The 25364-nt window shown below is 37.8% G+C and overlaps 1 protein-coding gene across 1 annotated transcript in view; it reads right to left on the bottom strand.

Annotated features, from left to right (window-relative positions):
- Nucleotides 1-7543: 7543 nt before the first annotated feature.
- Nucleotides 7544-25364, bottom strand: part of MOXD1 (monooxygenase DBH like 1) — an 88257-nt gene continuing 70436 nt past the window's right edge. Inside the window, exons 8-12 of the mRNA XM_044248732.1 lie at nucleotides 24981-25172; nucleotides 23747-23806; nucleotides 18517-18659; nucleotides 9259-9427; nucleotides 7544-8809 (exon numbers count right to left, since the gene is read on the bottom strand). Coding sequence (XP_044104667.1) covers nucleotides 8609-8809; nucleotides 9259-9427; nucleotides 18517-18659; nucleotides 23747-23806; nucleotides 24981-25172 — 765 coding nt within the window. The 3' untranslated portion in view covers nucleotides 7544-8608. The remainder of the gene's footprint in view (nucleotides 8810-9258; nucleotides 9428-18516; nucleotides 18660-23746; nucleotides 23807-24980; nucleotides 25173-25364) is intronic.

The raw sequence follows: 25364 nt of genomic DNA, 5'->3' as shown, positions 1-25364 counted from the left end.
AGAGAACACACGGGCAAGCGGGGGGAGGGGCAGAGAAAGAGGGAGAGAGACTCTCAATCAGGTTCCACACTCAACACAACGCCCAGAGCAGGGTTCTGTCTCATGACCGAGATCACGTCCTGAGCTGAAACCAAGAGTCAGATGCTTAACTGACTGAGCCACCTAGGTGCCCCAGTACTTGGGTCCGCTTTAAATCAATCCTCTATTCATCATAATGAAGTAAGGCAAAGACTTCAAGTTAATTCTTCATGCCAAAATAGGTGCTCAAAGCTACTGTGAACTGGACACCAGGCATGTGTAACAAATTCCAAGTAAACATGTTCTTCCGTAGATAGGCAGTATTGACCACAGTCAAAGCTCTCCTTCTCTGCAGACTCTCTGCTCACTCATTCTGCCTCTCAGTTCCCCTTTCATCCTGGTAGGGAAAGTGTTCAAGACTATAATTTATAAATTAGATAGAGTTGAATGGAGCCAAATCACATAAAAATTAATATTCTTCTTGGAGATACAGGCATATCCTACTTAAAGAAAGGTCTTTTGAACTATTGAGTTAAATGAATTCATCTATAGATAACAACCAAAAGTAAGTGAAAAGTTCTAAAAATACCACTAACCTTGAGAGTAAAATACAATAGCTATAGACACTGTGCATGTCAAAGACGACGGCACGAAGTGTACTAGACATGCAAAGAAACCGTGTCCTATGGCCATCAGAATCGATGCTGAATTAACTATGCAAAGAGGACTCAAAACTAAGAGACTTTTATTTGTTTTTATTTTTTATTTACTTATTTGACAGAGAGACAGAGCACAAGCAGGGGGAGCAGCAGAGGGTGAGGGAGAAGCAGGCTTCCCACTGAGCATGTAGCCCGATGTGGGGCTCCATCCCAGGCCCCGGGGATCATGACCTGAGCCGAAGGCAGAAGCTTAACTAACTGAGCCATCCAGGTGCCCTGAAAAAAGAGACTGTTAAAAATCATACCTACAGGGGCGCCTGGGTGGCTCAGTGGGTTAAGCCGCTGCCTTCGGATCAGGTCTTGATCTCAGGGTCCTGGAATCGAGTTCCGCATCGGGCTCTCTGCTCAGCGGGGAGCCTGCTTCCTCCTCTCTCTCTCTGCCTACTTGTGATCTCTCTCTGTCAAATAAATAAATAAAATCTTAAAAAAAAAAAAATCATACCTACAACCTCTGGTTTTCTCCCTGTATTTGAGCTCCAGCTTCCTTGTTTACCAGTGTATTTCAAGTCTGTAGCGAAGTGTCTGACTCAAGGGTGAATGAATGACTGATGAAAAGCTAAAAACCATTTAAAGGATGCATAGAGGCTTCCTGCAAGCCCATATGGACAACTACATCTCAATTAAGTAAGGGACAGACTGCAGGAAATCTCTGTTAACCATAAAAATAGAAGATCTTAAAAGAACAAAAGAGAAAATTTCTCTAATTAGCAGTCACAAAAGTGACAGGAGTCGCCTCAGTAACTGTATTTGCCCCGTTCTCCAAGTCCAATGCCGGTATATGGTTCCTGGCTAGAAGATGAAACTGTCCAAATTAACTCCAGACCCTGTGGTTTTGTAATTTGGGACTATGAAATTTTAAAGAACAGAGTCCTTCGTATCAGGACCAAATGGTCTGTGGAAGGCAACACCAATCTTGCAAAACCACTGTGTCATCTGAGTGATGGGATCTATGACTCTAGCAAGATTAACAAAGGACTTGAACCGCTGGAAAATTTCAACTATCCTGGGAAATCCTTTAGCGGAAACCAGTGATAAAGATAAAAAGTGTTGGGGGGGGGTGGGATTCCGCCACTCTTTCTTATTCTCCAAGTGCCTTCTCACCCACTGCTCACGATTCTGCTGATGAGGTTCACGCTGTTAGGAGAGTAAAGAAGGATATTTTTTAGGCATAAAGAACTAATGGACTAAATAATAAAGAGACTGGAAAGCCATAATTAAGATGGTGAGATCAGAATTAAAAGGGGAAATTAAACAAGAAAACAAACCCAAAAAGTGAGAAATAAGAGAATAGAAAGTTAAAGATCTAAACAATTTAAAATGGAAGGTGAACTATGAAATGCATGCTATAATGAAGCATCAAATTGGGAATTTTATTTTATTTTTAAAGATTTTATTTGTTCATTTATTTTAGAGACACAGAGAGAAAGTGTGAACAAGGGGAGGAGCAGAGGAGGAGGGAGAGGGAGAGAAAATCAGAAAGACTGTACTGGGCGGGGCGCCCAGGCTCATGATCTGGACAGCATGACCCAAGCTGACACCAAGTCTGAGGCTCCACAGACGGAGGCACCCAGGCACCCCCAAATTGGAAATTTTAGAAAGGAAGCTTAGAGTCATCTCTATAAAAGGCTAAGAGACCTAAGACTGACCTCGGAGCTAGACCGTGAGAAAGAAAGTTTAAACTTGAGGTAATTGAATTTGGAATTAGCACCAATAAACTAATAGGGAAGGAAGTAGATAGCGTTAGTGTGGAAGGTTAGGGCAGTTCTGAGAGGCCCACGAGATTTCCAGCCAGATACGCAGCACGCCCTCTAGTGGCTAATAGGGAGCAATACTTCCCTCTCAATACAGATCCCTCTCCCACCTCACTCTCTTTCATGTCCCGTATCTCTTATTTTTGCTTAACATAATATCATTTTGCTTAGTAGGATTATTTAGAAAAGCCTGTTTTTCCAGACATGATAATAAGAGAAGACAACTTATGGAACAATTTCTCAAGGTAAGGTGAAGTTACTGTAATCAAATATGGAAGATAAAAGTTCATGAAGCAATAAAAAATAGAGCAGAATTTGAAGTTACACACATACTCATCATACAAAAGACAAGAAAGGGATGGGCTCATGTTAACTCTGAACTAGCATTCATTTCAGTGATAAGTCATTACTTCTGAGAGGAGAGACAAAAAAGCAAAATAGGGTGATTTTCTCCTCTTCAGAAACAGAAGACCTATTAGGTAGTCAGTCATTAGAGAGATTTTTTTGAGGGACTGATTGTCAAATTCACCCAGATCTAATATTCATTTGATTGTGTATCATTTGCTCAGCAGAAATGGTTCGGTTAGTCTAATTTTAGTTGATTATGCCTGAAAGGTAAGAGAGAAAATTCTGTATTTATCATCAGAGAGTGTATACCCCAGTGTGAGATCTTCAAAGAGAGGGAAAGAAGTACTATTGACAGTGCAGTGTGCTGGGTTCTATCTCTTTATTGCCACTTTTAGTCCACAAGGCACTTCATAAGGCTAGAAATTATTATCCTCACTTTGTCAGTGGGAAAACAGACGCTTATAAGTCCAAGTAATTTGGATCTAGTTCATACACATGTAGTTCGTAAAGTGATTACAATAGGTCTTCCACAATTATTGGGAATAAAATTCTGTCTCCTTAGTTTTTCTGAATATAAGCATTCACTTATAAGAGCAGTTTTAAGCACTAAATATGTGAAAACACTTTACAAATTCCAAAGCATTAGATAAATGTATGGCATTATTTTGCTCATGAATATTTAATAGGGCTACTTAAAAATATTAAGGAGGAAAGTGGTTCAGTTCAGGCTTGCATCCTACATTTGTAGATTATTCCCCATACTTCCCCCATTTTTTTTTTTTTTGTATTATGTCAATTCCACACCATTAGTCTCTGTCCAGAGGTCTTAAACTTTCCAAAGACATACAGCCTTATTGGTCAACATTTCTCAAATACCTAATTCATGTCATTTAATTCATTTTAGTATATTCTTTCTTAATATTCCCTTTTAAATTCCTTTTTAAAATTCTATTATACTACCTCTAGACTGATTTTTTTAAAAAGTAGCATATGTTTGTTGGTGAAACAGAACAGGAAGTAAGGAAGAGACTAGTGAACGTAAGTGGAAGGCCTATGTCTGTCGGGCTGTGTTTTACAGTTGCCCATGAACAGTTTGGAATCTTCCATAAAACTTGTTACAGAAACCTGGTTATCCTTTGCCAGGAAAGTTGTAGGCCCCAAAGCTCATTTCTTGGGAAATGTTGTTCTATCACTGCACGGTACATTGGGAAATGTTTCATAGAGCATAAACTTCTTTTGGACTTTCAGATGCATATATATATATTTAAAGACTCAGAAGTTCTGTAGTAAGCCTGTTTAACTTTGCAAAACTTTTCCATGATTCTTCGTATTTTCCATGGAACACAGCTCTGACCGGGGAAGCACGGGTTGCTGCGATCAGTCTATTCGATTATCTGTTTTCTGCTCGTGACGTATCAGTTTGACCATGCTGGATTTGGATATAACTGTCAATCAAGATTCTGTAGGGCTAAGATGATCAAACTAGGATACAAACTGGATTCATGGTACAAATTTATGGAAAAAGTGAATGAATAAGCTTTTCATAAAGCTTAATTTATTCAATTCGAAGGACTGACATTTATTCTGAATCCTTCCATGTTTTATTTAACTCTTTAAAAGATTTTATTTATTTATTTGTCACACATAGAGAGAGAGAGAGAGAAAGACAGGCAGGAGGAGCGGCAGGCAGAGGGAGAAGCAGACTCCTCACCGAGCAGGAATCCCAGTGTGGGACTCGATTCAGGACTCTCTGGGATCATAACCTGGGTCAAGGCAGAGATTTTAACCAACTGAGCCATCCAGGCACGCCTCCTTCCACATTGTAAAGCAAAATGTTGGTGATAGGAGATGAGCTTCCTCACAAGTCTAAATCTCCATCATGGCACAGATAGTATCTGTTTTTTGCTCGCAGTTCTAAGACCAACACTCCAGTGCAGAGCCTGGCTCCAAAGAGGCTTTCAATAAAATTTGTGAAATAAATAGTAGTTGCTCTGATTAGTGCTCTATTTGAAAAAATGTATAGTCAGCACCCCTATGTTGTTCTAACTGTTTCTAACTCGGAACTGTTGGAATCACTGAACTAGGTGAAAAGTCAAGTTGGCTAAAATGTCTCTATGGCCGCAGAGACGGTTCTTCTACAGTGTTGTCACTGGGAGGCAGCTACCCCAGTAAGTGTTGCACCAATAGGGCCTTGTAGCTAATTTTAATTGACAGAGTGAATCCAGAAATGATATATGTCACTTCTAGGTCAGGTCTCTCTTCCTCAGCAAGGTGAGTGCATGGGGCCATGACCTAGGGATGATGGAATCACAGGATCTTGGGGACCTGAATCACCTTAAGAAGGAAAGTCGGTTACCAAATGAATCACACACATTGAACTATTAATAAACATGAGGTAAACGTTTTTGTGTTAAACCACTCATATTTGGTATTTGTTGTAGAACCTAGTGCTAGCTAACATCAATGTAGGGATCCACACAAATATCCTTTCAGATGTATAGACTAGAAGCCTATCACCAAAAGGTTAAAATTAGTCTTCTCTCGGTAATAGGATTAATGTGTTTTGTTACTTACGTTTTCAAAGTTACCATATTTTCCAGATTCCCTTCAGTGAATAGGCATGACTACGCATTAGGTTTATAATTGAGGGAAGAACACAAGTAATATATAATATGTTTGAATGATTCCAAACTCTAAGTCCTCGTGTTCTTTTGTTACAGGGATCCTTCTTCACTCGCTGGGTTCTTCAAGCGCTTTCTTCATTCTGGACCTCCAAACAGGGCATATGCCCATCTCTAGTCAGAACTGACAAACTGAGAAATAATCTCCCAGAGGCGTCTGAAGAATAATCACAACCCAAGTTCTCTTTATGCCTCTCCAAAATGGTGGGTACTGCCTAGGGGAGAAAGACCGCTTGGTCATTGTATCATAGGTGGATCCTGCATTATTTCATTCATAATTGTAGCTTTTTATTCTGAAATAATTACAAACCTAAAAAGAATAAATTTTTAGAAACCTTTCACCCTAAGCCCTCAAAGTGCCATATTTAAATTATCATTCTCTCTCTGTAGATAGATGATGGATGATAGATAGATAGATATAGTTAGATGGATGGATGGATGGATATACACATAGATGATAGATATAGTTAGATGGATGGATGGATGGATATACACATAGATGATAGATATAGTTAGATGGATGGATGGATGGATATACACATAGATGATAGATATAGTTAGATGGATGGATGGATGGATATACACATAGATGATAGATATAGTTAGATGGATGGATGGATGGATATACACATAGATGATAGATATTGTTACATGGATGGATAGGTAGATACATAGAATTGGGAACCATCTGAAAATAATTTAAACAAAAAGTTGAAGACAGCTGGCACTATTCATCAAAATTCAATTTATAATTATTAACTCAAAATTCTTGAAAAAGATAATTATTAATTCTGCAATTATACTTAGAGTAATTTATTGTAAGGAAATACTTATAATCACAACAATGTTTATCATACTAGAAAACAGGAGATGGCTTCTGTATCCAACAATAAGTTTGGATGAACAAATTGTACAGTACAATTAGGTACAATGCAATTACCATGCTTCCTTATGTTCTTCTGTTTGCCACTCGTTGTTGGCCTCCATAGCCATTAAGATGAAGTTCAAAGGTCTTAATAAGTTTCCATCTGCGGACTGCATCTCTCTTAACACCACTAGGACTCTCTTGATCCTGCCAGAGACTCCTTCAGAGAGAGTGATCACGCAAGATACCCCTGAACCTCATCCAGCTTTGATGATTATTGGTGTCATCACCTACGTGTTTGCTGCACTTCCTGCATTAAGGATTACAGCAGGGACCATCAGACATGGAGACTCTGTCCTGCCTTTGGTCTCAGGCAATCCTGCTAGCCTAGGAAACAGGTCATGCAACATGACCAAGGGCAGAGTAGAAAGCCTGGGCTCTTCAGGAGGGTCTACTCACTGTAAGAGAAAACTCAGAATATAATCAGAATCCTACTGGATTTTCAACAGATAACCTATCCTAATTTCAAATATAGAGTCAATGCCTCACAATTATACATTCATAAGAATTCCTAAGAGAAGAAGAATGTCAGCTTTATTCTTAGTTACATCAACTGAAAAAGGAGATTCCCTGAATCCACCAATGCAAACTTCTAAAATCCTTGTATCCCTTTCTAGCCTGTATATTCACCTTTCTCACAATGAACAATGAAAACAAATATATTATTCCATAATTTCCAAAGGAAATTGGTTTAGTTGACATCTCAAATTCAGACAGTCTGAAGTAAAAATAAACATGAAGTCTCAACTGGGAAGTGTTTGGGATTATCGTGTTTCTTATACAAATATTTAGATGGAAAATCATAGAATTTGATATACCAGTTATGAAATAAAAACAAGTAAAGTTAACCATGAAATACGCCTCATAAATATTACACACATTTCATTAGGTGGATAAATTCTGAGAGCCCATGAAGGAAACCCTCCCAAATACAGTATATATTTAAAAGACGATATAGTTTGTATTGAAGACACTGTTTGCAAGAGAGAAAGGGCTTCCAAATGGAATACAAAAACGCAACATTCTTAATCCATTTGACTGGATACATCAGTATGGAATCTCTTGCTTCCCTCAAGGAGTGTACAAGATACCACACAAACATTTAATTTTATTTAGTTTATTAATATGATCCAAACAGACTTAGCTTAAGAAATGAGGAAAGGACATACAATGAGATTTGGCTGAACTACACAAAGGGAACCTAAACACGATTTTCCATTGGTGATGACTTTACTAAGGAAAGTTAGTTTATTAGTTAATATAAAAATAAATCTACCATAGCAACTATGACTCAAATTGAGCCAGGATGCCTCACGCGTGACACCCAATGTGGTCAGTGAGGTCCTACAGGGACCCCACACCCTCCTAGCCTGGCTCGAATTACTGGGCCTTTGACCTGGAACCTCATGAAGGACCCCTCACAGCACAGGGTCTGCAGCCAGCTATGTTTTCTCCTCAGCCTACAACCATTATATACCATTTCTGTGTTTCCCGTAGCTTCTTTCTTTTTAGAGGGTAACAGAGCTCAAGAAAAAAACTCACCTGGCCAATGCTGGGTGGGGAAGGAAAAAGAAATTATTTTAAGATGGGTTTGGGGTAGTTCGGGAGTACTAGTCGACCCAGATAAACCAAGAGGCTAGAATGGGTATCCGTGAAACGCACTGAGGTCAGGGGTCCATCGGGTTTTCACAGAAAGGGCAGAGCTGGATTAACACTGAGGGAAAGAATGGACCATTGTTACACTGGGGAAGTCACACCCAAAGAACAATAAAGAGGATGAAACGTGGAACAGAACGTACTTTCTTTCACATTTTTAAGATGAAAGCATTTTAAGAAAGGAATCTGGAAGCCATATCACCAAAGAAAAAGTAAAATAATGATAATGAGTCTTTAAATAAAATGAAACATGGAAGGAAATAAAGAACTCTTCCACCTGACTTTGTCCAAATTGTTAAAAAGGTTGTGTTAAGTCAGTCTAGTTTTGCTTTATTGGCAGCAGATACATGTGACCAGACACATCTGAGCAAAAGGAGAGAACCCAGTCAACATCTCTCAGGTAGACGGGGAAGGATGGATGCAGAGAGGAAGGGAGTGTGTGACCGAAGTTCTCCACATGCCTCATGCTCTCTCTTCGTGCCCACAGTGTCTTTAACCCACACGCTCGGATCACAGGAAACATCGTCCCCAGGCACAGAATGATGACCATAAGCGTGTGCTGTGCAGCAAGCTACTGAGTGCCATGAAGCCCACGAGAAGCTCAAAAGAGCGATTTCTGTGCACGGAAGAGGAAGAAGAGGCTCCACACACCAAAGGCTCTGCTTTATACGGTCTTTCCACGTGGGGAGGTAGCGCTGTCATCCCTTGAATCTGAAAAACCAAACAGTAGACAATGGCAGTGACGGAAGAGGTCTTGCTCAGGGTGAAAGCAATGGGTGGAAGCGGGTTGCCCAAGGAGTCAACCATCAGGGGACTCGGAGCCTTAGGGATGCGGAGGGGGGTGGGGCAGAGAGCCACATGTGCCTTTGGGAAGGAGAGATACAAACTCAGCTCTCTTGCTTTTTGAAGCTCTCATTCCATCCTATTCCTGCTTCATTCCGACCTTAGTTGATCAGTCAATCTCCCTCTTTGTAGAGGGTAAAATCAGGATTTCTCAGCAACCCAAGCAGCGACTGAACTTATAAATTATCAGACATATCAAAAGACAACTGAAACACTGGATTTATGGATATTTGTCTGATCCTTAGATTTAACCTGTTGGGGATTAGGTAAAATGTGACGTCTAGTTTCTTCAAAGATGAAAACAAAGTAGGGCTTACCGACCACTCTGCATTGTCTGTCTTGGAGCATCTCACGTTCACTGGCAAGCTAAGGACAAGCTTGTTGAAGGAAAGACCTTCCTTTTTAGCCCATTTAAACTTATTCATTGCATCCATGAAAGAAAGGTTTTTATACTGCTTGGGGCTTTTGATAATGAAAGGCCAGGTCCTGAATTTAAAATAACCACAATCAGTCATATTCAGAACAAAAGCATTAAACATGTCTCCCTTACTTTTCAACATTCTAAGATAGACCTCATACTTGTCCATTTTACACACACAGAAAACCTAATACAAAGGATTGATTGACTCATCAGCAATTCCAGAAGATATACAGGGACCGAGTAAGGAGTCTTTGGAAAAAATGGAATTCCTTATTTTAGTAGCAGATGGGTACTACTCTAGACAAATAATTTTGACCCAGAAAGCTTCCCCCAGTCTCACAATCCTTTGCTTATTTGTTTTGGCTCTCCTTAACAACAATATGCCTGGTACGTGTTCCGTTCCACAGAATTTAACGCTAATGGTGTAATAAAGAGATGTTACTGTAAGACATGGAAATTTCAGTTCCATAGAGTTGAAAAGCCTGACCCCTATGGGCTGCCCTGTTTTGACTTGCCTAAGTGATAATAAATTTAAAAAAATATGAAACTGAACCAGCATTTTTCAAATTTTACTGAGAAAAAAAAAAAAAACTCTGCTGAAGATAAACTCTTGCTTCCACTTGCTGTTTAAAACAAAGCAAGACAAAACAAAAAACACATTAATGGCCAAGAAAGAAAGAAGAAATCACAGAAGAATAACACAATCTGCTTGAAAAGCTACTCCTCCAGTGATATTTTTCATGAATGTAAGTTTTATGTTATTGATTCCTGAAAAAAGGAAAACTGTTAGGTAGTGTTGGCCAACCTCAAAGATTTACATGAACTAGTCCATGAATCTTCTCAGAGATTGTCATGGGTCACCAGCAGGTATTTGATACCCGTGACAACCCAAGAAGATGGTCCAAGAATTACCGATTGATTGACCTCACCTTGAGGAATTTACACTTACCGTATTTCATCTTCAAAATTTCTTTTTTAAAAATATTTATGTATTTGAGAGTGAGCGAGCACGTGAGCAAGTGGGGGTTGCAGGGAGAGAAGAAGGGGGAGAGGGACAAGCAGACTCTTAACTGAGTAGGGAGCCAAATGCAGGGCTCAATCCCAACACCCTAAGATCATGACCTGAGCTGAAACCAAGAATCCATGGCTTAACAGACTGAACCACCCAGGTGCTCCTACAGTGTCTTTTTAAATCGTGGAAAGCTACAGGGAGGTTTTCTTAAAAGTCTTAAAATCAAATATTAAAAATAAAATTTGCTTTTCAAAGAGATAAGGTGTACATCTTTAAAAAAAGAAAAGCAGGGGGCGCCTGGGTGGCTCAGTGGGTTAAGCCTCTGCTTTCGGTTCAGGTCATGATCTCAGGGTCCTGGGATTAAGCCCAGCATCCGACTCTCTGCTCAGCAGGGATCCTGATTCGTCCCCTCTCTCTCTCTCTGCCTACTTGTGATCTCTCTCTGTCAAATAAATAAATCTTTAAAAAAAGAAAAAGAAAATCAGTTTCATAACCAATGAGAAACCCCTGAAGGAAATCACCAACCTGTAACGCCCAGAAACACCACAAAGTGGCACTAGAATCCGTACTAAAGCGCTAAGGGAACTTCACCTCAGTGCGTTTTCCACAGCCTTGCTGGAGAGAGTGAATAGTGTATTTGTACATGGATGAAATCTTTTAAAAAGTTTTGCTGCTTGAATAAATCAGTAAACTAGTACTTTTCTTTTTGAGATTTCACAGCATAAATAACAGAAGTAATATAAACACACTTGTAAATTTACTGTAAGTGTATGGAAAAGGATGTAGAAAAAATTCACATGTTCAGAAACAGCCTGACTAGGGCTAATGACAGGGGCTGGTGATTCTCTCTTAGATGGAAGCTGGACTCATACTTATTGTCTCCTCTGCATTCCTGCTGACTTTGTCCAGACCTCTATCTGTAATGACATCACACCAACAAACCTCCTACCCCTTCCAGCCTATCCTGTACCACATTTCCGGATTACTCCTGGAGAAAAGGGAATGGAGAGACGGAAAGAGAAGTCCTAAAGAGGTAAATATTTACCCTGTGTATTTTTCCTTTAAACACTAAGCTTTAAACCAGAAACAAGTAACCTTGAAGTAGCAAGTCCTGCTCTCATGGGGACTCAGAGTTGGTTAGGAATATTGGGAATGGTTTAGAAATTAAAACAGTTTCATTTCTTTACATCTGAACAGTGTGTAAATGTCTACCTAGATGCAAATATAAATAAGAAGGTATTATTTACCTATCACCATAGTTGATAAAAACAAACTCATGTTGTTATTAAAGATTTTGAATTCTGAAAAAAAAAACTCATTAACATCATGATTTAATATTGGTGAGCAATTTCCCTTTGTAAATTCAATCTAATTGACAAGTTCATTTAAGAATATATAGGTAAGTAAAATGAACTTAGACTACCTGAAATAATTTTGGGAAAAGAAACAAATGGCAAAGTTTTGGCATTTACATGGTCTTATTTCAAGATTTACTATAAAACTATGATAACAGAGTGTGACATTAGAGTAAGGCTAAGCATGAACATCAGCAAGACAAAATTCAGAGTCCAGAAATAGTATATGATCCAATTACTTTCAACAAACATTTCGGGGTAATTCAATGGGAACTGTAAACCTTGGTACTGTAAACCTTGGGTTGGGGGGGACAGGAAAAAAATCTTCAAAACCTTGGGTAGGCAAAGACTTCCTATACAAGATGTCCAAAGTTAAAAATAAATAGAAAATGATAAAACGGGTTTCAAAAAAATACTGTTAAAAATGGAAATGAAAGTCTTCACAGACTAGGAGAAATTAGTCGTAAAAATATATCTGACAAACAGCTTATATCTGAAGTATAAAGAACTCTTTAAAAATATAAAGAACTCTTACAACACAATAATAAGAAGATGAGTAACCCAACAATGGACAAAAATTTGAGCAACTGAAAAGGAACATATATAAATGACCAATAAGCATGTGAAAAGAGAATCAACATTGTTAGTCATAAGAGAAATGGAAAATAAAACCACAATAAGATACCACTCCATACACTTAAGTAAAATCTTAGGAGCTCTTATACATTACTGGTAAGAATGAAAAAAGAAGCATCATTTTGGAAAGTACTCTGAGAGTCGTATGAGGTAAACAAATCCTGTGATTCCAGCAGTCCATGCTAGCCCAGAAAACGGAAAACATGTCTGTACAGAAACGAATACAACACTGTTCCTTCGTGATCGCCAGAGACTGGACACAATCCAAATGTCTTTCAACTAGTGATTAATAGAGGAAGAGATGAACATAAGGGAATACGACTCAACAATAAAAAGGAGTGGATGGCTGATACACCAGCAGAGATGAATCTCAAAAACATTCTGAATCAAAGAAGCCAGGCACGAAAGAGTACATACTGTAGGATCCCATTTTTATAAAACCTAGAAAAGATCAGACTAACGTAGTGCTAGAAAGTGGATTGGCAGCTTCCCGGGGCTTTGTGTGGGAGGTGGGATTGTCTCCAGATAGCAGAAGGGAACTTGTGGGGGTGATGAAAATGTTCTGTATCTTGTCCGTGGTGGGGGTAAGTAGGTATACGCATCTGAGAGTGAGTGCATTTTGTCATAGGTAAGTTCTACCTTAAATATTTGACTTAAACAAACAAACAAACAAACAAAGAGTAAAACAGAAATAAAAACATACCAACCAGTCAATGGGAAAAAAAAAAAAAGACAGTATCATGTCATACACTTTATAATCTAATTGTTGAAGAAGCAAGCCAGGAAATCTGACCTGACAAGGTATAACTCCTAATCCTTTCGACACTCCAAGACTAGAGGAATGTTGGGAAGCCCCCAGCAAAGTTGTCTCACTGATGGAAGAGAAACTTCTGGGTCACAACAGGTTTAACCATATGATGTAAAGCCTCGGACATTACCCCCTGGAAAGGGACTTGGTCCCAACCAATTAGAAAACCTCCTCAGGGGGAAGGGGGAGGCAGGGAATATCTGGTTGGTTCGGTTGGTGGAACATGTGATTCTTCATCTTTGGGTTGAGTCTGAGCCCCAGGTTGAGTACTTAAAGGTTGAGCCCCAGGTAGAAAGTACTTAAAAATAAAATCTTTAAAGGGGCACCTGGGTGCCACCCTAGGTTGAGGTCTGACTCTTGGTTTCAGTTCAAGTCACAATCTCAGGGTCATGAAATCAAGCCCTGCATCAGGCTCTGTATTCAGTACAGAGTCTGCTTAAGACTCTCTCTCCCTCTCCCAGTGCCACTCCCCCTGCCCACTCTCTCTCTCTAAAATAAATAAATCCTTTAAAAAAAAATCTTAAAAGAAAGAGAACTTCTTCAGTAGATTTTCTTAAGAATATCTGAGAAAGGAATAACCCATCCTCTGTAATCCCAGACTATATAGTCCCACCTCTATATGTCCTATCCCCACACCCTTTACCCCAAAATATGGTAAAGTATGTACATAAAATCTGTCAGCCAAACCTCATACTGTGGTGTGCAAAGACAGAGGGCTACTGTCAGATTTGCTCAGAAGGTAGACAAAAATTCACCCATATTTTATCAGATCAAAGAGCCGTTTTAGACAGAATTAGCTCAGCATAAGCAAGAAATGACATCACAAGCCTGCAAACATAGAGAAAGAAGAAATTATATCATGTTTCATGAAAAGAGACAGAAAAGGCTGACTCTAGAAGAAAATATAAACCAGTTATACCAGAGAGAATTCCACAAGTGTTTCATGTACTAAGTTTATTTAATAAGAGCATGCATTTAATTAAACAAGAGCTCACATACAAAAATTTTAAACAACAGAATGAGATGAAAAGGGAAATAGCAGACCAATGGAAATAAATTTAGGCTAAAACAAATTTAGCACCAAATAAATTAGAAAAAAGCAAGAAGCAGAAGAACCCTCCCAAAAAATTATGAGAAAACACTTGTGAAAAATTCCAAATAGATTAGAAAATACTTTGTAGATATAATATAAGAAAAATTTTTTTCTGAATTGAAAAAAAATATATATGTAATGAAAGAGCACCCTGTGTTTCAGGAAAATTTAATGCAGACATTGAACACTAAAATATGTTCAGTTTAACTTATAAATTCTACAGGTAGATGAAGAATACTACCATTCATCCAAAGAGAGCTCCCAAAAGGAAAAAAGTGGTAGGGCCCCAGAATGTTATATCCAGCTAAATGCTGTCCAGATATAAATGCAGAAATTCACAAATATAAAAACAACAAACAAAAACCAAACGAACAAAAAACAAACACAAGGCATAAAATAGTTGGAAATCCTTCTTTTTCTTTTTTTAAAGATTTTTATTAATTATTTAACAGAGACACACAGAGAGAGGGAACACAAGCAGAGGGAGTGGGAGAGGGAGAAGCAGGCTTCCTGCTGAGCAGAGAGCCCCGTGCGGGGCCATCCCAGGACTCTGGGATCATGACCTGTGCTGAAGGCAGATGCTTAACAACTGAGCCACCCAGGTGCCCCTTGGAAACCCCTCTTGATGAAACAACTTGGAAATAACATTCTGATGAATAAAATGAAAGAGCTCAGAAATGTAGAAATCCTATAAGATTAAGGATTACCGCTGAATCTATTAAAGTCTAAAAGGTGCATTAAATATTGTGGGAATTTGGTTTGAGAAATAAAGGGGAAAATTTAAAAACACGAAAATACAAAAATTATAATCTAAGTGATAAATGTTTGGAGGTATGGAAAAGGGATGTGGGGGAGAAATGTGAAAGTATGAATGTCCTCATCCTTCATGATTTGAAGTCAAAACCTGTAGTGAAACAAATGTGTGCAATATTTTAATGCCTTCTACAATCTCTATTCTCAACATTGAGACCTTTTTATAAAATACTACTTCTTATGGTTAAAAACAATAGAAGCAACCATGTTTATCTGAAATTCAACAACTGTTCATTTTTAGCTTCATATTTTTATATACATTTTTTAAAGATTCATGTATTTATTTATTTGACAGAGAAAGCCAGTCAGCACAAACAGGGGGCGCAGCAGAGGGAGAGGGAGAAGCAGGGTCTCCCCTGAGCAGGGAGCCCGATGCGGAGCTTGATCCCAGGACCGCGGGATCCTGATCCTGACCTAAGCCAAAGGCAGATGCTTAACCGACTGAGCCACCCAGGAGTCCCATGTTTTTATATGAATTAAACAAAATTATGATTTAATGTGTTATTTGAAACAGTACAATTATAGTCTTTATAACAGCATTTACTCATCTTTATAGCAACACCACCACAGAAAGATCTCTGTAATAACATTCAATTAATGTTAGCACTGTTTATTTCTTTTTTTAAAAAAACATTTTATTTATTTATTTGACAGACAGAGATCACAAGTAGGCAAAACAGCAGGCAGAGAGAGAGAGGGAAGCAGGCTCCCTGTTCAGCAGAGAGCCCAATGTGGGGCTCGATCCCAGGACCCTGAGATCATGACCTGAGCCGAAGGCAGAGGCTTAACCCACTGAGCCACCCAGACCCCCCAGCACTGTTTATTTCTAACAGAATTTGAGGTGATTGCTTGTGCCTTCTTTTTCAAACTTTTTTTTTTCTTCCTGCCTTCCTTAAAGCCCTTATAACAAGAGTGAAAGATTTTTACACACTATAAACATGAAGGAATTTTTCTTACAAAGAAAAATTACACACAGGTCCCTTGATTCTTTTCTAGGAATCGAACAAATGACATCAAGCTTTCCATCACGTAAGCCTCATTGGAGGTATGGAGAAAGGGTCATTGTGTGGTGCGGCAGAGAATACAGAACTTATCTAAACATGTGATCTAGTCTGTTATCTGATCTTTTAGGAGTCTTTCCGCTTTTCCTTAAGCCCTGCCAGATCTGTAGGAGGCAGAGGGAAATCACAACCCCTTCAACAGACAGATCTGAGACAGGATGTAGCTATCTCTACTTTTCTACCAGCTCTTCCTCTAATCCTAGGATTGTTAAAGGACGTTTAAAACAAGACAGTGCACCTAACTGGTCATTACATGAAAGGCATGGAATAGGGTAGTAGGGGTTATACATTATAGGATACTCCCTTGAATATGGTCTCCTGAAACCAAATTCACAATATTCTTTTCAGTAAAACAGAAGGAAAAAAAAAAAAAAAAAGTCACCCAAGCCATTTCTCTTTCTGGTCTTTTAGCCAGTCCCTTGTTGGTCTGGCTTTTAATAGCATCTATGCCAGTGTGATGAACTCACTTGAAAGTCTGATTTAAAGCCTAAACATGAGGGCACTTGGGTGGCTCAGTGAGTTAAAGCCTCTGCCTTTGGCTTGGGTCGTGATCTCAGGGTCCTGGGATCAAGCCCCACATGGGGCTCTTTGCTCAGCAGGGAGCTTGCTTCCTCCTCTCTCTCTGCCTGGCTCTCTGCTGACTTGTGATCTCTGTCTGTCAAATAAATAAATAAATAAATAATCTTCATCACCCCCCCCCAAAATAAATAAATCCTAAACATGAACTTTACAACAGAGGCTCCTTTTCACTCGTACTTTTGAAGAATAAATAAATTTCAACCATGTAGTTAAGTGGTTTTATGTGGGCAATGATGTCTCAAAACTGGTCTAGCTCTGGGAAGCAATTCTTAAAACCCAACTTCAGTATTTCCTGGGTGAGACCAAAGGTGCTGACTCTAGCAGAGCTCCTTAGAACTTGGGACTGGAGCATTTTCAGAGGACTTACACAGGTTGAACACAAAAGAAAATAATTGGCCCCTAGAATGCATTTTGAATCATCAGCTTATTTAACAAAGAGCTTTGAATGTCCATTTAAAGTACTCTCAGATTAACCCTTTAAAGGGAAAAGTTTCTAGTCAATATATTAAAAAAAAATTCTAAAGGGGCAAAAATCTACTAAGTCTTAATAGGAACAATATTGATATTTTTAAAATAAGCCTACAGGGACACCTGTGGCGCAGTGGGTTAAGCATCTGCTTTCAGCTCAGGTTATGATCTTGGGGTCCTGGGATTGAGCCCCGAGTTGGGGGGTGGCCCCAGGGGTGGGGGAGTGGTGCTCAGCGGGGAGTCTGAATCTCCCTCTCCCTCGGCCCCTGCCCCCTGCTTGTGCTCTCTCTCAAATAAATAAATGAAATCTTTGAAAAAAAATAAAAATAAAAACAAGACTAGATCCTAGTGTTTTTAGAATGACATTTTATATACTGTTTTGATAGTTATTACCATTTTATTTCTTTGCATATGTAATTATTTATTTTGGATAAAAAGGCAGTTATCTATCTCCATCTCTATCAGAGAAACAACAAACATTATCTCCCACATTGATTACACACCCTCTGACATGAAATAGTCTTTGAATCCCTTGGTTTCCATTTCCTCTTCTACAAAATTGGGATTGCAAGTCCTACTCTACCACTTGGAATTGTGTGAAAACAAATTAATTAAAATTATACATAGAGCCACCCAGGCACCCTTTTTTTTTTTAATAACTATTTTTTCTATTTATTTGAAGCACAGTAAAAAAAAAAAAATTGGTACACTTTGGAAAGTCAGTGGCACAAGGTACACTGCCATAACTTGAGGGACATTATACAGTTAAAAGAAAAAGGAAATAAAAAGAAAAAAAGTTCCCTTTCGAAACACTGCATTACATAATTTTACCTGCCCAAACAGACCATTTACAAATATTAGGTCAATAAACTGCTAACATCCATAAAAAGGTAGCTTTCTTACTAAAATGCAAGAATTTAAAAGATTGGTATCTAAACAAGAAAAGAAAAAAACAAACTGAAATGAAAACCTCGGTATCACATCTAAAATCGGGGCCTTCATACTCTAGTGTTTTCTCTAGACTTAGTCCATGTGCCTTTTCCTTTTGTTAATTTTGTTTTGTATTCTTTCTCTGTAATAAATATTAGCCATGAGTACAATAATAGCCCGACTCCTTTAGGTCCTCTTAGAAAAATCACTGAACCTGGTGGGAGTCTCAGGGACCCTGGACATACCAAGCAGGAAGCTAACCTCTCACCCCAGCTAAAAATAAGCAAAGAGAATAAGACTTAAAAGAATTCCATAACGTGGTGATAAATCCAATATGAAAATGAATCCCGTCCTTCTCTGAGGTATACTACCCCACTATGAAATCCATTTGGTACTTACGTGACTGGCCTATAGATCTCCTTAACACCAATGAACTGAAGTTGTTCCATAATGTCTGGAATACTTGCACACCGAGTAAGATTAATTCTTGGGTAATAAAGAAGGTATGAGAGACACATTTCATTCCTGGTGCTTAATCCTCCCTGAAAATGGAGATATTTTATTTAGAGAAGTGTATGTTCCACCAACTCTGACACTTAGAGCACACAAGCCGCCAATGTCATACAATTCCCCTCCAATATTGAAATGTAATAAGTCTGAAACTGAGCAATAATAATCTGAGTGACAATCTGATTTTTAAAGAGGTAGAGGCACAATGAAAAATTAATAAAATGATGTCCATCTCTTTAAAAGTTTCCTTTTCTAAACAACCTAATAATCTCTTTCAAGTTTTGTTCATTTGATGAAAACTATTCGCCACAGTGAACGTTTGAAAGGATTATGGGGATGTTTGGTTAAAATGATACCAATCAGTCAGGTCAATGGAATCTTTCCTTGGCTGCACTGAATTTTCTATAATCTTGTCGTCATGTATAAACATAAGAAGACACATACCACAGAGAAGATAGATTTCAAATTTCGAATCAAGGTGATAAATAAGATATTAAAAGTGAAAAGATTAAAGCTCCTCAGGAGAACACAATCTAGAACTATTACATGTTACAGGGTTGAATTTTCAACCAAAAGTCATTAAACATAAAAAGAAATAGGAAACTATGATCTGTACTCTGAAAATAATAAAGTTACCAGCAGAAACTGATTGTGAGAAGCTACAGATGCTGCATTTAGCAAAAATTTAAAAACAGATAAAAATATGTTTAAAAAGTTAAAGATGCTCAAGTAATTGAAGGCAAAGACATAAAAAATGAGTAAACAAATAGAGAATGACACCAGAGAAAGCAAAACATAAGAACAAAGAAAATAGAAATTCTAAGGTTAGACATTACCATCATTGAATAAAAAATTCTCAGGATGAGTTTAACAACAGATTTGAGATGGCAGAAGAATCAGTGACCTTAAAGATAGAACAATAGAAATTTTCCAATCCAAAGAACAGAGGATGAAAAGAAAAACAAAACAAAACACTAAAAAAAGTGAAAATATTCCAGAAAATACTTCAAAATACGATATTAAACATTCCAACAGGTATGTATTTAGATTTCCAGAAGGAGAAGGAAGAGAGAAAAGGGTAGGAAAAAAATACTTGAAAAAATAATGGCTGAAATCTTTGCAAATTTAGTGAAAAACATTTACAGACCCAAGAAGCTCAACAAATACCAAAGATAAATTTGAAGAGAGCCATTCCTAGACACATCATAGTCATATAGCTGAAAGACAAAGACAAAGAGAAAATCTTGAAAACAACAAGAAAAAAATGACACATCACATGTAGGGGACCAATGATATGAATGGCAGCTGACATTTCATCATAAGTGATGGAAGTATAAAAGAGATATTGGGATTACAGATTCATGGGCTGCAGGGAAAAGTCAATTAACCAAGAATTCTGCATCCAGCAAATCATCTGCTCTTCAAAAAGTGAAGGTGGAAAACTTGGCAGTATTGTTCCTAGTTCTAAATTAATGCAGTAGCTAAAATGCAATGATTTTACAAATTGCAAAACACATGTTTTACAGGATTAGGCAAAGGGAGAAGCTAATCTACAAATGAGGTTACAAGTGATGCTTCATTAAAAATCATATTTAATTTATCCTTCAGCTGGGATGACTATTCAGAGTGGTACTAAATTGTAGGAAGGGAGCCCGGCATTTGCATCCTCCCATGAACCAGTCACTACTGCTGGCTGCCCCACTCTGGGGAGCATGACTTCAGATGGGCCATTTCTTGATACCAAAGGCAATGCCCAGTGAATGACACGGTTGTGAGTTATCATCAGATACTTTCAGTTTAGCTGTGCTGGCTTTGAAGAGGCCACCACAATATCCACTAAAATAATAACGTATGATGTCTGTAGTAAAATAATGCAAAAAAAATCACATATAAGGCACAAAACAAAGCCAACACCTGTGGACTGACTGCACCCTCTGTATTCATTTTTAATTCTCCTCTTCCCCATTTTAACTGAAGATGAGGATTATCTCACCACTTGATTAATCATTCTATTGTCTTTCAAACCCTTTACTTTCCATTTACTGACATACATAGGCATCCCTACATCCACTTACATTTTGTACGTTCTACAACTTTAGGTACCCCCTGGGGTCTGCTTAACTTGTCCTTTTTATTCTTCTGATACATTCATGTTAATATGCATGGCTTTCACTCATTAATTTTCACAAATATATAGTGTAAATATATTCTATGGACATATTATATTGTATTTATTTGTCGTTTTTTTGATGAACAGTTGGGCTGTTTCCAGCTTTGTGTTCCTGTGTTGTCACACGCTACCACAATTATTTTATATATTTCTCTCCAGGAACACTTCCTGCAAAAAGAACCTTAAGGTGAAATCCACAGAGGAATGGAACTGGGTAGAGCATCTGTGAATCTAGAGCTTTGCCGGATGATGTCATGCTTTTCCCCATGGTGGTTTTATAAATTTACATTTAGCTATGTGCAAGGACTCCAGTTTTAGAACATTGGAATTGCAATTTTATCTATTGCCAACCTGATGGGTATAAAATATCTCATTCTGGTTTATATGTGCACGATTCTGATTTCAAATGAGATTGAGCATCCTTTCCTATGTTTATTATCTATTTGGGCCTTTATTTCTGTGAAATGGTTTCTATCTACTTTTTTTTTTCTATGATCTATTTGTCTTACATTACTGATTTATGAAATCTTCTTTATATGCTGGATACTAATGTTTTATTAATCTATGTAATACATTTTTTTTCAGTTTAAAACTTGTCTTTTCACTTATTTAATAGTGGGTCTTGGTAACCAAAAGATTTCAAGTAGTTAAACTCATCAGTCTTTTAAAGTTCGTGCTTTTTATGTTTTAAGTTTTTTAACTACTCCCAACAGCATAAAAATATATTCATCTATTTTTCTCCCAATAGTTTTAAGATTTTGTTTTTCACATTTAAATATTTAATTTAAATACCTGGAATTGGTTTGTTTGTGTATTGTATACCCAGTTGTGCTAGTATTCTTTAGTGGAAAGTCCATTCTTTCCCACCTAAATGGATATTGTGTCTATTCTAAACCAAGTTTCCGTATAAGCGGTTTGTAGACCAGTCTCCAGGATTCCTATTACGTACCACTAATCTAACTCTGGACCCAAAGACACTACTGATCATCATAGCTTTAAAATAAGCCTTCACATCCAGTAGACTGTCTCCATCTTTTATTTTCTAGTAGTGTCTTGCCTGTTACTAACCCTTTGCTCTTCTATGTAGATTTCAGAATCTACTTGCTCCATATTAAAGCTAAAACTGGAAAATTTTTAGAAATATGAAAAAAAATTAGAGAAAATCTTCACAGCTATGGCTAGGCAAGGATTTCTTAGTTAGGATATGGGAATCTCAAATCATAACATCTCTCTGAATTTTTTTTACTGAAAATATATCAAATTAATAGGCCAATTTGAAGAGAAGGATTATCTTTATCTTATGGAGACCTTCTATTCATGAACACAGTATCTCTTCATTTCTTTAGGTTTACTACAAAGTTTTGTAAATACGGATTTATAATTTTTTTTCCCATGGAGATCAAACAAATCTAATGTTAGATTTTATTTCTATAGAAATTAGAGTTTTAAAATGCATTTCCTTAAGATAGTTTCTTATATACTAAAATATAGTTAATTTGGGGGCACCTGGGTGGCTCAGTGGGTTAACCCTCTGACTTCGGCTCAGATCATGATCCCAGGGTACTGGGATCAAGCCCCGCATCAGGCTCTCTGCTCAGCAGGGAGCCTGCTTCTCCCTCTCTCTGCCTGCTTGTGATATCTGTCAAACAAATAAATTAAGAAAAAAAATATATCTATAATTAATTTTAGATATCAGTTTTGAGAGGGTTTTAATGTAGAAAATTATAATATCTTTGAATAATGTGTTTTTGCTTCTTTGCTTCTTCTTCTCTGATCCATAGGACTTATTTTTTTCCTTTCCTAGTACAATGTTGAATGGAAATGATGATAATAAACATATTTGTCTTCCTCCTGATATTAAACCAACACTTCTAATATTCAAGTAGTTTGATATTTGCTACAGATTTTTCATAGCTAAGCTTCATCTGGTTAAGGAAATTCTCTCCTATTCCTGGTTTGTAAAATGTTCTTTTTTTATGACTGTCTTAAATCTTATGAAGGCTTTTTCCTACCCCTATTGACATGATCATATGTCTTTTTCCTTCAATCTCCTAATGTAGAATAGTATTATTAAGATATTTTCTATCTTAAACCAATTTACATTCCTTAGCTAAACCCAAATTCCTCCTAACATTACATTTTTATATAATACAGAATTTGGTTTGCCAATAATCCCTCAAAGGTATTTCCATCAGGTGCATGTTGTTGACCTCTTGAATACTATCATTATCAAGTTTTAATATTAAGATTATGCTAACTTCATAAAATGAGTTGGTAGGAGGTATTTCCTGGGAGAGACTACGTAAAGCATGAATGGTCTACTTCTTGAGTGTTCGTCAGGATTCCTCAGTAAATCTGTTGGGACCAAATTTGTTTTTGGGTCAGAAGCCCTAAAGTCATACAATTCATTCTTCCTTTTGAAGTCTTGATTCATCTAAGTCGGGACTCAAGCAGATGGTCATTTGCGACCACAGGTCTTTAATACAATTTGCTGAGGAAAAACTAAAAGACTAGGATAGCTTTTCATGAAAGGGTCAATAAACTATAGTGCAAATATTGCCATAGAATCATTAATCTGATAAAATGCTAAAATAACTCTCATTTCACTCTTACAATGTTTCATGCTCAAGACATTCAGGAATTTTGCCTCCAAATGGGAATGCTTTTTGCTTTTTCTCTTCTAAAATCAAAGTTTATTCCTCCTTCTCCGCAAATGGATTTTAGTAACAATAAGAATTTCCTGGGGCACCTGGGTGGCTCCGTGGGTTAAGGCCTCTGCCTTCGGCTAGGGTCATGATCCCGGGGTCCTGGGATCGAGCCCTGCATCGGGCTCTCTGCTTGGCAGGGAGCCTGCTTCCCCCTCTCTCTCTGCCTCTCTGCCTGCTTGTGATCTCTGTCTGTCAAATAAATAAGTAAAACTTTATTTAAAAAAAAAAAAAGTTTCCTTACCCAAGTCATCCGGGCTCTATCTTTTGTGTTGTAACGACACTCGGTAATTAGATTATCTCCCTAAAACATAAAAATAAAAGCTTTCAGATTTGGGTTTTAGGCTGTTTTATTTATCTATTTGTAGGCCAATAGTTTTATTGGCTATGTGAGTCGGTTCATTAAGAAATTTGATCCAGGGGAACCTTGATCTACTGAATTCTAAGACTGCTAGTATAATAAACAAGCAAACCAACAAGATTCTTTTAGGCCAGCCTCCACCATGTTCTAGCTGTATGACCTCAGGTAAGAAAAAGAATTATCTGGGTATAATTTATTTATTTAAACAATAATTTTGTAAAATAGCTGTTATTTTGCACAGCTGTAAAGAGATTAAACGACATAACATGCATTTAGTTCTTAGGGCAAATGAAACACTTCATAAATGTTAGTCATAGATACTAGTTATTGTGATTCCCTCTTCATTTATATTCTTTTCTTTAAAGGTCTTTAGTCACATCTTTATTTCCTCACAACAGACTTGTGAAGCAAAGTAATAGTTATTGTTCCAATGTTTTCTAACCTTTTGAACAATTCTGCATACACAGAAAATAATTTTTTTATGGCTCACCACTCAGAAAGATGGACAAGCTATTCATGGACCAGTGGCAGCTTGTGCTGGGTGCTGGCCCCTAAATTGGATCTCCCTGGCCCACTACTCCAAAGGCCCACGATCAGTATCTCAACACACCGTCCTCCCACACTGCCCTTCCATAACCCCAACGATTGTTGCAAGCTGGATAATTAGCTCTGTCTGAAACCTGTGTCAAATGAAAGAATTACCTTATCTCTATTTTTACCCAAAATCAAACTTCCCCAAACTCTCCTACGGTATTTAAAAAAAACAAAAACAAAAACAAAAAAACCCTCTTATTTTTGCATTTCCAGAATTGCAACCCAAATGTTTACTGGAAAGTCAGGTAAGAAAAGAGTACTGTGGTACTCAGAACCCGAGTTTTTCTTCTCTTTTTAAATCAACAACTTGAGTTGCCCCTGGGAATGGTAAGAAAAGTGAGTTTTGATTTTGGAAATCAGATCAAACACATTCCATCTGAGTTGTGCAACACCCACAGTGGGTGGCTTCAAGAATGTGAGTACGATGAGCAACTCACTTTACTGGTAGAAACCCTGCTAAATTGCGATAGAGAGATGCCTTGACTTCTCTAAGATACATTGAAAAAGAACAAAACATTCATACTGGTAAGATTGTTTGTTCTTCCCTTAGATACTGAAACTCCTGGAAATTGAAGTCAAAATCATCATCATAAGCCAGTAATCTCATTTCCTCCCCTTTGCGAAAATGACGGAGCCTGATGCCCCTGCCAGCCAGGTGAGCATGGAGAAGAACAGCAAACACATGGATTCCGCTTGGCTTCTCGGCTTCCAGAGCCTACAGGTGGGGCACGCAGAGGAAGACACAATTAGCCCAAACAAGCACATGTTCAGACAGTTCACCATAAGAGACTTGGAGGGACAACTGAGAAGAAAGTCTAAAGCAATTTGAGTGAATGCTTGAGCAGCCAAACATTTTGAATTTGGATTTTTCATTACTTACTCCTAACAGTGTTATCTTTGTGAAGTA

This window comes from Neovison vison, chromosome 1, assembly GCF_020171115.1.
Source record: "Neovison vison isolate M4711 chromosome 1, ASM_NN_V1, whole genome shotgun sequence".
NCBI lineage: Eukaryota > Metazoa > Chordata > Mammalia > Carnivora > Mustelidae > Neogale > Neogale vison.
This window is presented reverse-complemented; position numbering and strand designations above follow the sequence as displayed.